The 14,102-nt window shown below is 49.5% G+C and overlaps 1 protein-coding gene and 1 pseudogene across 35 annotated transcripts in view; one reads left to right on the forward strand and one right to left on the reverse strand.

Annotated features, from left to right (window-relative positions):
* ZMYND8 (zinc finger MYND-type containing 8) overlaps positions 1-14,102 on the forward strand; it is a 149,092-nt gene that overhangs the window by 34,111 nt on the left and 100,879 nt on the right. For 33 of the 34 annotated variants that reach the window (XM_030826692.1, XM_030826663.1, XM_030826684.1 and 30 more), the window contains one exon: positions 13,600-13,748. The exons of the other annotated variant lie outside the window; for it this stretch is intronic. In XM_030826692.1, the coding sequence (XP_030682552.1) occupies positions 13,600-13,748 (149 nt within the window). The remainder of the gene's footprint in view (positions 1-13,599; positions 13,749-14,102) is intronic. 34 annotated transcript variants of the gene reach the window in all.
* LOC100596214 lies at positions 3,583-6,181 on the reverse strand (annotated as a pseudogene). The gene has a single exon (XR_004033090.1). The product of XR_004033090.1 is annotated as an uncharacterized LOC100596214 (transcript).

Below are 14,102 nucleotides of genomic sequence, written 5' to 3' on the forward strand. Positions count from 1 at the left end.
GTTGAGGCTGCAGTGAGCCATGATTGTGCCACTGTTCTGCAGGCTGGCTGACAGAGTGAGACCCTGTCTCCCCAAAAAAAGAGAAAAATTGGGGGAAATGAGTTTGAAATTTCTCAGTTATTGCCTTTTTCTGTGCCCTGGCCCCCTCTTCCCCCCAGGAGAATAATGGTAATAAAGTATGGTGCTTTGATGTGCCAGATGCCTTTCACTTTGTATGCATTATCTCATTTAATCCTAACAACCCTTTTGGGAAGAGCCTAATAGTTCCAGCTGAGTGACTGAGTCACAGAGAGGCTAAGAAACTTGCCCAAGGTCACACAGCTGGCAGGTGCCAGCACTTGGATTCAGACCTAGTAGTCTGGCTCCAGAGCCCACACACTGAACGACAATGCTGTGTTGACATTGGCCAATGCCAAGCATGCTCTTTGTGATGGAGGATTACCAGGTGGCACTTACAAGCCTAGGAGAGACAGTTGACCTGTACAGTGAAGGGCTTTAGAGTAGAACCCAGCCGTGATGGAGGTGGGGCATGCTGCGTCGATCTGCTTGTCTTAAAACACATAACTGACTTTGCCTCTCTCAGCCTCACCTATAAAATGGGTACAGAAATGCCATCCTGGCTGGGTGTGGTGGCTCATGCCTGTAATCCCAGCACTTTGGGAGGCCGAGGCAGGTGGATCACGAGGTCAGGAGATCGAGACCATCCTGGCCAACATGGTGAAACGGGTATGGTGGTGCGTGCCTGTAGTCCCAGCTCCTTGGGAGACTGAGGGAGGGGAATCGCTTGAACCCAGGAGGCGGAGGTCGCAGTGAGCCAAGATCGCGCTACTGCACTCCAGCCTGGAGACAGAGTGAGACTCTGTGCCAAAAAAAAAAAAAAAAAAAAATGCCATCCCAGCCTCTTGGGATTCTTGGGACAGTTTGTAGCTTCTTAGTAAACAATAGCTGTGAACCACTTGAAACCCTTCTGCAAAGGAAATAGAGGAGTATTTCCCTGTCTACCCTCACACCCGCTAGGTGTATTCACAAACTCCTGATATTTTTCCTGTTCAGTGGTTTGTCCATCTGTAATCAGTTTCTCAATCATTTTATACTTAATAGCCGCTTTACCATGGGCCTGTTTTTCTCTGGGCTTTAGTTACCTTATCAATGAAACGGGGAGGCTGGGTGAGGTGGGTCACACCTGTAATCCCAGCACTTTGGGTGGCTGAGGCAGAAGGGTTGCTTGAGCCCTGGAGTTTGAGACCAGTCTGGGCAACATGGCGAGACCCTGTCTCTACAAAAATTAGCTGGGCATGGTGGCCTGTGCCTATAGTCCTAGCTACTTGGGAGGCTGAGACAGGAGGATCTCCTGAGCCTGGGAGGCTGAGGTTGCAATGAGCCAAGATTGTGCCACTGCACTCCAGCCTGGGTGACAGAGTGAGACTCTTTCAAAAAAAAAAAAAGTGTGTCGACTTTTAAATAAATTGATATTTGTACTTATAACAGTGCCTCCCAGATAATAAGTGTTCAATAAAAGGTAGCTGTTTTTTTTTTTTTTTTTTTTTTTGAGACGGAGTCTCGCTCTGTTGCCCAGGCTGGAGTGCAGTGGCGCAATCTCGGCTCACTGCAAGCTCCGCCTCCCGGGTTCACGCCATTCTCCTGCCTCAGCCTCTCCGAGTAGCTGGGACTACAGGCGCCCGCCACCACGCCTGGCTAATTTTTTGTATTTTTAGTAGAGATGGGGTTTCACCGTGGTCTCAATCTCCTGACCTCGTGATCCGCCCACCTCGGCCTCCCAAAGTGCTGGGATTACAAGCGTGAGCCACTGCGCCCGGCCTAAAGGTAGCTGTTATGACTGTTTCTAGCTGTCCTTCCATCAGGGCAGAGGCCTTCCTGGGACAGTTTTCCTGGTAGCCCAGATATCTAGTTGTTGCCTAGTGACTATTTGTTGACTGACTGGTCCCATTGTTTTCTTTGAAGTCCGAAGTCAGGGCCACCAGGTGAAACATTAAGAATCATTTTCCTTCTTAATGAATACATGCGCCTCTGTGGGTGGTGTGTTTACACAAGGTGAGACCTGCCTGATAGCTCACTAAAGTTTCTTTCCACCAGGATTTCTCAGCCTTGGCACTGTTGACTTTGGGCCTGATCATTCTTTGTCTTGGGGCTGTCCTATGCATTGTAGAATGTTTAGCAGCATCCCTCACCTCTACCCTGTCGCAACCCCTTTTCCTGCCCAGTTGTGACAACCAAAAATGTCCCCAGACATTGCCAGATGTCCCCTGGGTGTGCTGATACTGCTTTCCACTCTTCTAAACACCTGAGCCCCGTAAAAGTGTTTGTTTGATGATGGGGGCATGTACTGAGCTCCTGCTGTATGCTGGGTACAAGGGATACAGACGTGATCCCTGGCTGGGCAGTGCCCAAGATGCAGTGAGTGTTCCATAAATATTGTCATTATCACCCAGTTTCCCCAAAGCCATTAATAAATACCTTCGTTAAATATGTAAACATGATCAGAAATAATTCAGAGGAGTCCAGCGTTTACTGGGTTTCCTGGGTGTTCCTTCATGTCTCTGCAAACCCAGAAGCCTCAGAGACCAAGCTTTTACCCTGGTTCTATTTCTGGTCTCCTTTCACTTGGATTTTGGACCATGCCCGTCTATGCAGACGGGATTCCATCTTTATTCCATTTTATGGGTGCATCATGACAGTTCGCATATGGGCATCAATGTTGCTTCCTGTCTGGCTTTTCTACAAAGCCCTGTTGCAGTGGCTGCCTCTTCTGTCCTTCTGTGTACCCATGAGCCCTGTAGACAATAGGACATGTTCTTAGAATCACCCTACAACTGAGTGATGTTAAGCATTTTTATTTATTTTTGAGATGGCATCTCGCTCTGTCACCCCGGCTGGAGTGCAGTGGCCTGATCTCGGCTCACTGCACTCCAGCCTCCTGGGGTCAAGCGGTTCTCCTGCCTCAGCCTCCCCAGTAGGAGTAGCTGGTACCACAGGTGTGCGCCACCACACCCGGCTAATTTTTATATTTTTAATAGAGACAGGATTTCGCCATGTTGGCCAGGCTGGTCTCGAACTCCTGACCTCAGATGATCCGCCCGCCTTGGCCTCCCAACGTGTTGGGATTACAGGCGTGAGCCACCATGCATGCACTACGGCATCTTTACGTGGTGGCTGGCCAGGGTAATTTGGGTGACATGTTGGGTCTGAACTCTTTGTCTTTGCTTTCCGAAAGGAATGTGACAAGGTGACTGTGGAGGGCCTGTCCCTTCATCCCTGGCGTTTCAGTAGAGAATTTTGCCTTCTTTAGGTGGCTTTTAGAGATACCACCCAGGGCAGGTGGGGACCTTGGTTGGTTAGCAGTGGCGCCTCTTCCTTCATCAGCCCCCTTTCTGAAGCTAATTTCCCTTTGCTTCTCCCAACCCACTTCTGTGCTTCAACTGCTGCCAGCACAGAACTGTCTTTTTGTTTCTGAATTGCCCTCTGATGCCGCGATTCCCCATTGCAGTTTGGAAGCCACCACCACCAGAGATTTCCAGAACCCAAGCCAGGCAGGGGCTGGATAAATAGTGCCAACGGGTGTCAGCCACCAGAACCAGCTCCTCAGCCAGCCACAATGTAAAGGCCAGAGGCAACCGGTTTCTCCACATTCTTTGTGGTGTTCCGGTCGAGTTTGAAGGGCCTCATGTACACATGTTGGAGGGAGCCTTTGGGGCCTGGGCCTGCTGAGGGGGTGGGTGGTGGGCAGTGTGTTCTCACAGGGAGTTGGGTCCTGCCTCAGTAAAATTGGAAAGAACCTGGCATTCTTGATCCAGGAAATTCCTGTTGCGATGTTGTCGTTTTTCCAGAGGGCCTCATCCCAGCTGGGGAGGAGAAAGGGCCGCGGTTGCAATTGCCTCTAGTTGTTGAGGGCTAAACACTGAATTCATTTGTAAATCAGCCTCTTTTCCGTAGATTGAAGCAATTTCTGTCCTGCCAGGCGAGTTTGGAAGTTCTCCTTTTACATATGAATGTGCCCTTTAATCACCACTTCTGCATTATTGAGAGAGGGGTGGAGGAGGCTGTGTCTAGTGGGAAAGGATTATACCTTGAGTATAAAAGATGGGTTTTCTCATTTCTAGGAGAGGGACATCAGAACTGGAGAATCTGAAACAATTACTAGAAATATTAAAAACACCTTCAAAATGCAAACCACAGCTGTTTCCCTCCCCCCAGGCTCCCTTCTGATATTGTCACCTCGGCCAGCAGAACAACTGCAGTTCCTCGTATTTATTCACAATCCCATGAAATAAATGGCTCTTTGGTGCACTTCACCGGAGACTTTCAGCTCAGCCGAGCTGCTGTTGAGGGTGATAAATTATAGGCGAAAGCCCGGGGACATGAAGGCAAGTCGCTGGGCTTCAGACTGCCTGATTGCAAAGAGGTGACAGTGTCCTTGCCCCGCCGGGCGACCTAATGCGTACAAGACCGGGGCTGGCCTGGTAAGTGGTGACTCTTAGCCTGTTCTCTTTGCTTCTTCCTCCTCCCCCTGGGAGAGGCCGCTGAGGATCCGGAAGCAGGAATGTCTGCTGTGGGTGAGCCTCTGTTCTCTTTTGAACAAGAGAGGCTAGGCCCTCTGAGCAGCCGCACTTTCTCAATGGCAGGTAAGTGCCTCCTCTCGGCGTTCCCTGCCCCTCGCATGTTCTGCCTCCGAGGTACTTGATGTTCCTGGTGAAATGCCATTTTCCCCAAGTTGGGAGTGACCTTTCATTCCACGGCCTCATTTCCATTCCAGCCCTCCCTATCCCGGCTCTGGATGAGAAGTTCCTGTTGATTTGCAGGATTCTTTATAAGCACAGTGCAGGCCAGTGCAGTCCTCTGGAGGAGCGGGCTCAGCCCGGCAGCTCTGACGGGCCCAAGTCAGCCGGGGTGCAGACCGGTCCTCGAATTTCTGTGGGTCTAAGAGAAGGTCCCCGTTGGAGGAAATAATCATTTGCTAATGCGAGCGATTTTCATTTACAAGTTCCTCCTGGCTTAGGCATTCTCTGCTGGGAGGACAATTTTGCTTCCTCCCCACCCCCAACCTTTGCTCCTGATTTCTTATGTCTGTTCTCTGCCAGGAGGAAATTCCGGACTTTTGTCTGTTTATGATGTAATTACTGGTTGGGGAGGGCCCCAAATATTCCTGGGGAAGGGAGGCCTGTTTGGGTACCTGCTCTGTGTCTTTGGGAAACGCTTTGAAGTGGTTAACCGTGCTCTGCTTTGCTGCTTCTGGTGGGGCAGCAGTGTGTGGTCATGTTTGAAGTAGACCAAGGGGAGGACTGGTGATTACGAAAAGGGCTGCAGAGCAGGCCTCTGCTTCTGACCCTGCCTTCACAGTTACTGGAGGAAACCTGGCATTTTCAGTCTGATTGAAATGCAGAAATCCTGTCCTGGGCTGATTCTGGTCTCCGGTCTACACAGGCCAGTGTTTTCCATAGCTTTGAACTTGTGGAATTGATTTAACATGCTTCTTCTAGAAAGCAAGCTGTGTTTCTGGAGTGGGGGCAGTAGTTGGGGAGGAGGTGGAAGAGAAGCAAGAAAAGGAGGAAGAGTGATTGGTTAAAAAAAATAGTTACCCATTAGTTACCATTGAATGGGTGCTTACTATTTGCCAGGTATTATACTAAGAGCTTTACGTGAATTAACTCGTTGACTTCTTCGATAACTTTACAAGGTACCATTATCTCCATCTTACAGAACAGAGGCACAGAGAGAGGTTAAGTCGCCTTTTTAAGGTCACACTGTAGGGGAGAGCACAGCCAGGTTCTGCATGCATTTTGATGCCAGAAAGCTGATTCCCCACCACTGTGGCATCCTGCCTCTCTGTCGTTTGCAACCTGGCCCATCAGAACATATGCCTTGATCTATGTGTCCTGGTTTGCCCGGGACCCAGCTAAGCACATGGTTGGTTGCCCTACTCCTGTGGCCTGTCATGCCTGTCTCAGCCTGTGGACCAAGCTTCTTTTTTCGTTCCGGCCCCAGCAGGCTTGCTGTCGACATCATTAAGGAAATTAAACACCCACAAAAACACAAGAAGCTCCCGGCCTTTCAGCTGCGGCCCTTTCCCTTGAGGGAGGAGACAATTCCCTGTAATGGTGTGTCATTTCCTAGCCCCTAGAGAACAGCATGTGCTGTGACTCAGGCGCCGGATGTGGGGGCAGGAGTGGGGTGGGGGGCGGGTACCTGATGTGGCCTGCTGGGGAGGCGAGCCTTGATGGAGGCTGGAAAAGGGGAGGTGAGATGGCCCTGGAGCCCCCAGCCTATTTCAGGGACTGGTGCCACCGTTTGGAAGGTGAATGTGCTTTCTGGGGACTGCCTTTGAGAGAACGGTGTCATCAGTGAATGACACTACTTTCCACCTTCTCCCAGTTCCTGGAACTGTTTGTTGGACCTTCCCTGCCCCATATTTCCATCTGCAGTTCAGGGGAAAAAAGGCAAAATGAGAGTGTACTCTTTAATCATAGACCCTAAATTAGGGAGTCCTCTTGCTACGGGGCTGAGGATGAGCCCCTCCTGGTGCAAGGCCATGTGGTGCAGAGGTTAGAAGCTGGCCCTTGGAGTCCCACTGCCTGGGTTCAAATCCCAGTACTGCTCTGGCCCTCGGAGTCCCACTGCCTGGGTTCAAATCCCAGTACTGCTCTGGCCCATGGAGTCTCACGCCTGGGTTCAAATCCCAGTACTGCTCTGGCCCTCGGAGTCCCACTGCCTGGGTTCAAATCTCAGTACTGCTCTGGCCCTCGGAGTCTCACGTCTGGGTTCAAATCCCAGTACTGCTCTGGCCCTCGGAGTCCCACTGCCTGCGTTCAAATCCCAGTACTGCTCTGGCCCTCGGAGTCTCACTGCCTGGGTTCAAATCCCAGCACTGCTCCTTGGTAGCTTTGTGATCTCAGGCAGGTGACTTAGTGGGAACTACAGGAAATGCATTTTGAACAGTGCCTAGAATATCGCATATAATAAAAGAAACTCTTAGCTTTTTTTTTTTTTTTTGAGACCGAGTCTTGCTCTGTTGCCCAGGCTGGAGTGCAGTGGTGTGATCTCAGCTCACCGCATCTTCCACCTCCCTAGTTCAAGCAATTTTCCTGCCTCAGCCTCCCAAGTAGCTGGGATTACAGGCGCACGCCACCACTCCTGGCTATTTTTTTTGTATTTTTAGTAGAGATGGGGTTTCACCATCTTGGCCAGACTGGTCTTGAACTCCTGACCTCAGGCAATCTGCCTGCCTCGGCCTCCCAAAGTGCTGGGATTATAGGCGTGAGCCACCACACCTTAGCTCTTCATACTCTTGGCTGAGGAAAGCTATGAGCCTGAGTTATCTTGAATTAAGATGCCCCTTAAATCAAAAGACATCCAGGAAGTGCTGAGCTCCAGGATGATTTCTGGTGGATCACAAGACACAGGCTTGGGAAGGATCTCCTCACATGCTTTGTTCCTTTTTTTTTTTTTTTTTTTTTTTTTTTGAGACAAAGTCTCGTTCTGTTGCCCAGGCTAGAGTACAATGGCATGATCTCTGCTTACTGCAACCTCCGCCTCCTGGGTTCAAGCAATTTTCCTGCCTCAGCTTCCTGAGTAGCTGGGATTATAGGTGCTCACCATCACATTCAGCTGATTTTTGTATTTTTAGTAGAGACGGGGTTTCACCATGTTGGTCAAGCTGGTCTCGAACTCCTGACCTTATGATCTGCCCATCTTGGCCTCCCAAAGTGCTGCGATTACAGGCGTGAGCCACCATGCCCGGCCTCATGCCTGGTTCTTAATACCCAGTAGACCTTCCCATATTGTTACAATTTCAGCAAAATGTCACAAGGAGAGGAAAATTCTGCTGCTTTCTGCTCCATGCCAAGCTGTTTTCCTGAGTCACTGCTCTGTCCTGTCCACATGGCTGCATTCCTTCCTCACCCACGTTAACTCATTCAGAACCACTCATTTTTGGGGGATGGGTGGGAAGCAGAGGGTTGTGAGTGAGCCAGCCCAGTGGGGTCACAGGTCCTACTCCCTCAGAAAAGGCAGCAGAAAAGTCTTTCAGATCCAAGGTGAACCAGTGAGTCAGTCGACAGTGGCTGTTTGTCATTGTTCCAAGTTTATAGATGAAATGCGCTGGGCAATACATCCTTGTCAGAATTAAATCATTAAAGAAGAAAAAATTGACTCAGCTTTCTGGAAAGGGTCCTTATGGAGCCTGGTTACCACGGCTACAGTGAGGTGTACACCCACCAGTCCATCATCACCAGAGGCCCAGCCCCCACTGGAGTGGGGGCATTTAAGTCATAATGCCACCCTGCTGTCTCATCCCTCCGAAGGATACTGAATCCAGCAGGCATTTCCTAATTCTTCTCCCTACAAGCCTTCATTGAAATCCCCTGCTGTTGACTGATGTGTCTGTTGTTTGGAACCTATCAAATTTCGACCCCTTAGATACAGTCACTGAACTCTCATCAACTCCAGGGGGAATTGGTGTGTTTGTAACAGCAAACAGAATTGGGGTTTTTATGTTTCACTGAAACTAGAAGGTTTGGAATACTCTCAGATGTGGGCGTCCTTGGGCTAGGACCCACCTCCCCCTACCTCTTGCTGAGCAGAACCTCAGTTTCCCCCTTTGTTTCCTGGTGGGCTTGGGTGATAGTCCCTTGCCAACTCTAAATCGCTTACCAGTATATTAATTTCTAGTGATTTTTTCCCCCTCTTTCTCATTAAATTAAGTAATGTTAAAGAGGGACTTTAACATCCTCTGGGGGCCCTGAAGTTTTTAATCATTGGAGCTGAGGACATCTTTGCAAAGGGGAAGTAAGCTATGGCTCCATGTCCCTAGAAATTGCACTCCTGTATACAGTGATGGCCTGTTCAAGGGTCCCTGGAGCACTGTCTGGTCTTTAAACAAGAATTTCTTTTTTTTTTTTTTTTTTTTTTTGAGAAGGACTCTCGCTCTTTCACCCAGGCTGGAGTGCAGTGGCGCGATCTCGGCTCACTGCAGACTCCGCCGCCCGAGTTCATGCCATTCTCCTGCCTCAGCCTCCTGCGTAGCTGGGACTACAGGCGCTCGCCACCTCACCCGGCTAATTTTTTGTATTTTTAGTAGAGACGGGGTTTCCCAGGATGGTCTCGATCTCCTGACCTCGTGATCCGCCTGGCTCCGCCTCCCAAAGTGCTGAGATTACAGGCGTGAGCCACCACTCCAGGCCCTAAACAAGAACTTCTAGTCTAGTCCCTTTCTCCCCATCTCTTCCCATTTTGCAGGTGAGGCCCTGAGGCCCTGAGAGGTGGAGACTTGCCTGGGGTTGTTTCCTGTTTTGCCCCATTCTCTAGCCTGGCCCCCTTGCTTAGCTTCTATCCTGAGTCCTGAACCAACCCCTCAAATAATGTCTGGAAGTAGAGGCCGTTGGCTCTGGCTCGCCAGTGTGGAACAGGATTGTGTAGAGTTGAGAACTCAGACCCCATCTCCTAAACACATACACATACCCTAGCGTTCCTCAAACTAGTGTACCGCCGAGTCTTTGGGAGGACTTATTAAAACAGATTGCTGGGCCCTACCCCAGAGTTTCTGATTCTGTAGATCTGCGGTGGGGCCTGATAATTTGCATTCTTTTGTTTTGTTTTGTTTTTAAAGATGGAGTCTCTCTCTTTCGCCCAGGCTGAAGTGCAGTGGTGCAATCTTGGCTCACTGCAACCTCTGCCTCCTGGCTCCAAGTGATTCTCCCGCTTCAGCCTCCCTAGTAGTTGGGATTACTGGCACGCACCACCACACCTGGCTGATTTTTGTATTTTTAGTAGAGACAGGATTTCACCATTTTGGCCAGTCTGGTCACGAACTCCTGACCTCAAGCGATCTGCTCGCCTCAGCCTCCCAAGGTGCTAGGATTACAGGCGTGAGCCACCGCGCCTGGCCAATTTTCTTTATTTTCCTAACGTCATCCAGGCACATGATAAATACAGTACACAAGGGTATAGAGTGAAAAATAATCCTTCCCCGGACTCCCCTTCCCCCGGACTCCCTGCAGGCACCCCTCCCAAGGCAACCAGTAGTCCCCAAGTCGAGCTTTGTTGTACTTTTGTGTTCATCCAGGAATATTCTAGGTTTATGCAAACATTGATGTGTATATTAAATCTTTTTTTGGGAGGAATATTGGTCCATTAATGGTGCTAGATACACTTTATTTATTATTTATTTTTTTGAGACGGGTCTCGCTCTGTTGCTCAGGCTGGAGTGCAGTCGTGAGATCTCGGCCCACTGCAACCTCCTGGGCTCAATCGATTATCCTGCCTCAGCTTCCCAAGTAGCTGGGACTATAGGCGTGTGCCACCACACCCAGCTAGTTTTTTGTATTTTTAGTAGAGATGGGGTTTCACCATGTTGGCCAGTCTGGTCTCGAACTCCTGACCTCAGATGATTTGCTTGCCTCGGCCTCCCAAAGTGCTGGGATTACAGGCGTGAGCCACCGCACCCGGCCCCCAGCCTAATTTTTATATTTTTTGTAGATACGGGGTTTCACCATGTTGCCCAGGTGTTTTTTAATCTTTTTAAAGAACTTAAAAATTTTTTTAATTAAAATTTTTTTTTTTTCAGAGACAGTCTCTCTCCTTTTTACCCAGGCTCTGACGTGATCATAGTTCACAATACCCTCAAACTCCTGGGCTCAAGCAATCCTTCCCCCTCGGCCTCTCAAAGCGCTGGGATTACCGGTGTGAGCGCCGTGTCTGGCCATGTGACTGTAATCTTAGAGCAGTCCTCTGTTTGCAGACGTTTGTTTCAAGTGCTTTGGGTACAGCCCACAGTGCTGCAGTGCAGTCATCTTGCCTTTGCTCCTTTTCCACTATATTTGTAGAATGTGTTTCTAGAGGAGATTGTTGGGTCAAAGGCCAAGTGGAGAAAAAGTTTTCAGGAACAGTGGCGAGAGTCGGGTGAGGACCCATGTGGGAGGGAGGGGAGGTTTCTCTGGGGGAATGTGCTCACCCCAGGCTGCACTTCTCGCTTTTTTTTTTTTTTTTTTTTTTTTTTTTGAGACGGAGTCTCGCTCTGTCGCCCAGACTGGAGTGCAGCGGCATGATCTCCGCTCACAGCAACCTCTGACTCCTGGATTCAAGTGATTATCTTGCCCCAGCCTCCCAAGTTGCTGGGATTATGGGTGTGCGCTACCATGCCTAGCTAATTTTTATATTTTTAGTACAAAAGTACAGGGTTTCACCATGTTGGCTAGGCTGACCTCTGCGTCTCTTTCGTGAGTTTTCCCACTAACTAGCTGCTGTGTGCCTTTGGTCCAGTGCTTTGGGCTCTCTGGGCCTCCCTTTTGATGTCTGCGGTTTGATCTCTGGACTCTCAGGTCTGTTCACCCTCAAGGTACCTGTTGCTAGCATTTAATTTCCACTCACGACTGGGTCTCCACGCAGCACCCTGAATATTTGTTCAGGATTGTCCAGAAGCTTGCACGGTGAGGCTGGAGGGTTCCATGCTGTGGGCTGGGTTTTGGGAAAGTGTTCATTGTCTTCCTTTGTGAATCTATTGGAAGATACTTTGCCTTTTCATGAAAGTCAACCACTAGGAGGCCTTGCGTGGACCACATTGGATGCTGTTAATCTGCTGTCAGTGACCCTCCTGCAGACAGGGAGACAGATGCACCATGCAGCCTACATGCTGAGTGGTAAAACTGGGGCAGGAGCATCTTTGGTCATTGACATCTTTCCGGATTTCACATCCCATCCCACCCCATCCCCCTATGGTCTTGGCACAGCTCACCCCTCTTGTGGTATTCGTAGCTTTCATTCCTCAGGATGTCAGGTGCACCAGGCTGTGTCATTACGTCGTCCCTAAGTTAAGAAGACCACCATTGGGCATGGAGTGGATTCAAGTCCTTGGAGGTGAAGATTGAATGGATGGTAGTGGAAGTGTACATGTGTTTATGTATTTTTATTATTATTTTTGAGACAGAGTCTCACTTTTGTCACCCAGGCTTGAGTGCAGTGGTGTGATCTCGGCTCACAGCAACCTCTGCCTCCCAGGTTCAAGCGATTCTCCTGCCTCAGTCTCCCAAGTAGCTGGGATTACAGGTGTGTGCCACCACACCCAGCTAATTTTTTTTGTATTTTTAGTAGAGACAGGGTTTTACCTTGTTGGCCAGGCTGGTCTTGATCTCATGACCTCCCGCCATTGTTCATGAAAACTTCTTCTCCACTTAGCCTTTGACCCAACAATCTCCTCTAGAAACATATTCCACAAATACAGTGGAAAAGGAACAAAGGCAAGATGACTGCATTGCAGCACTGTGGGCTATACCCAAAGCACTTGAAACAAAGGTCTGCAAACAGAGGACTGGTTTTACCATGTTGGCCCAGCTGGTCTTGATCTCGTTAACATGGTTTTACCATGTTGGCCAGGCTGGTCTTGATCTTGTGACCTCAGGTGATCCGCCTGCCTTGGCCCCCCAAGGTGCTGGGGTTTACAGGTGTGAGCCACCGTGCCTGGCTGAAGTGTACATGTGTTTAAATGAGATGCTGAAAGATGAAAACAAGGGGTACATGCACAAGAGTGGGGCTGGTGAGAATCCACAAGGATGTAATTTGTATTGCTCTTTTTGGAGGAGGGTCTCAAACAGGAGGCCCAGTGGCAGTGGGGCCATGGGAACTTCCCGGTGGGTGGGGTGTGTTCTTTCCACACAGTTACAGTTCATAGCCTATTAAACACGAATAAATGATGTTGTTTTCCACAAAGGAGAATGTGTGCCTTCATTTCCTTGAAGTATGGCCTTCCTGGTCTATATTCTTTGGTTTCCTGCTTTTGCAATCAGGCATGGGCATGGAGAAGTCGTATTTCTTTGGGGTAAGAACAATACTGGTGCCTGTGTGATGACTCTTGGCAGGTTGGCCTCGGTCTCATTAGCAGGGACGTAGTGGGGAAGAATGGCGATTGCACGTTTCCATCTAAAAGTGGGGTAGCTGTTACTCAGCTGTATCTGGTGCTATAGGGGCCTGCAGGTCCTAATCTGTTTGTTTTTTTTTTTTTTCACGTTGGAGGCTTGCCCTGTCCCCCAGGCTGGAGTGCAGTGGCGCAATCTTGGCTCACTGAAACCTCCACCTCCTGGGTTCAGGCAGTTCTCCTGCCTCAGCCTCCCGAGTAGCTGGGATTAAAGGCATGTGCCACCACACCCAGCTAATTTTTGTACTCTTAGTAGAGATGGGGTTTCATCATGTTGGCCAGGCTGGTCTTGAACTCTTGACCTTGTGATCTGCCCACTTTGGCCTCCCAAAGTGCTGGGATTACAGGCATGAGCCACCATGCCCGGCCCTCCTAATCTGTTTTTTTAAGAAAAGTGAAAAATCTAGGTTATTACGTGAAATTTCCTAATTTTTGTATCTTGGCAACAAACTAAGATTTTACAAAAATGTTACATAGGTCAAAGAAATACTTGTCTGACTGTTGAGGCAGACAGCGAAGAAGGGGGCACGTATATTCTGGGAGGAAGAACACTGAAGTGGCTTCGGGAGTTGGGGGACAGAATGCACTCTGTTCCCACACTCTGTTCCTCCACACCTCCTCCCTGTGGGGCCCAGGCCTCCCTGACTGCTTTAAAACCTGTGGTCCTGTATCTCTTTCAGATCCTGGCTCTGCAGAGAGAGCAGCCCAGAAAAGAAAGTTCCCCAGCCCTCCACATTCTTCCAATGGCCACTCGCCGCAGGACACATCAACAAGCCCCATTAAAAAGAAAAAGAAACCTGGCTTACTGAACAGTAACAATAAGGAACAGGTAAAGCAGCCGCTGGGAACGGTGTCCTCACTGGCGGGACAGAGGCCAGCTAGTAGCGCTGAGCCTCTCTGGGTCCTTGTAAGCGCCGGCTTTCTTGGCATTTAGCTAGCTGCCTTGTGCTGGCTGTCTTGCCTTGGACAAAAAAAAGGTGGCTCAAAATGGGCCTGTGTAGAAATTTCCAGTGAGTTTTCAGATCTGTTTTGGGGACAGAGCAGGGACCCAGATGAGATGAGGGTATATAATTCTTTAGGGTTTGGGGCGTTTCCTTGTATTAGTTTTTTTTTCATGCTTTTAGGACTGTTTTCCCCACGTGGCCTGAGGAGTTTTCCCCTCCTGGTCCATGCCCATAGGACT

The sequence above is a fragment of the Nomascus leucogenys genome, chromosome 13, assembly GCF_006542625.1.
Source record: "Nomascus leucogenys isolate Asia chromosome 13, Asia_NLE_v1, whole genome shotgun sequence".
Classification (NCBI taxonomy): domain Eukaryota; kingdom Metazoa; phylum Chordata; class Mammalia; order Primates; family Hylobatidae; genus Nomascus; species Nomascus leucogenys.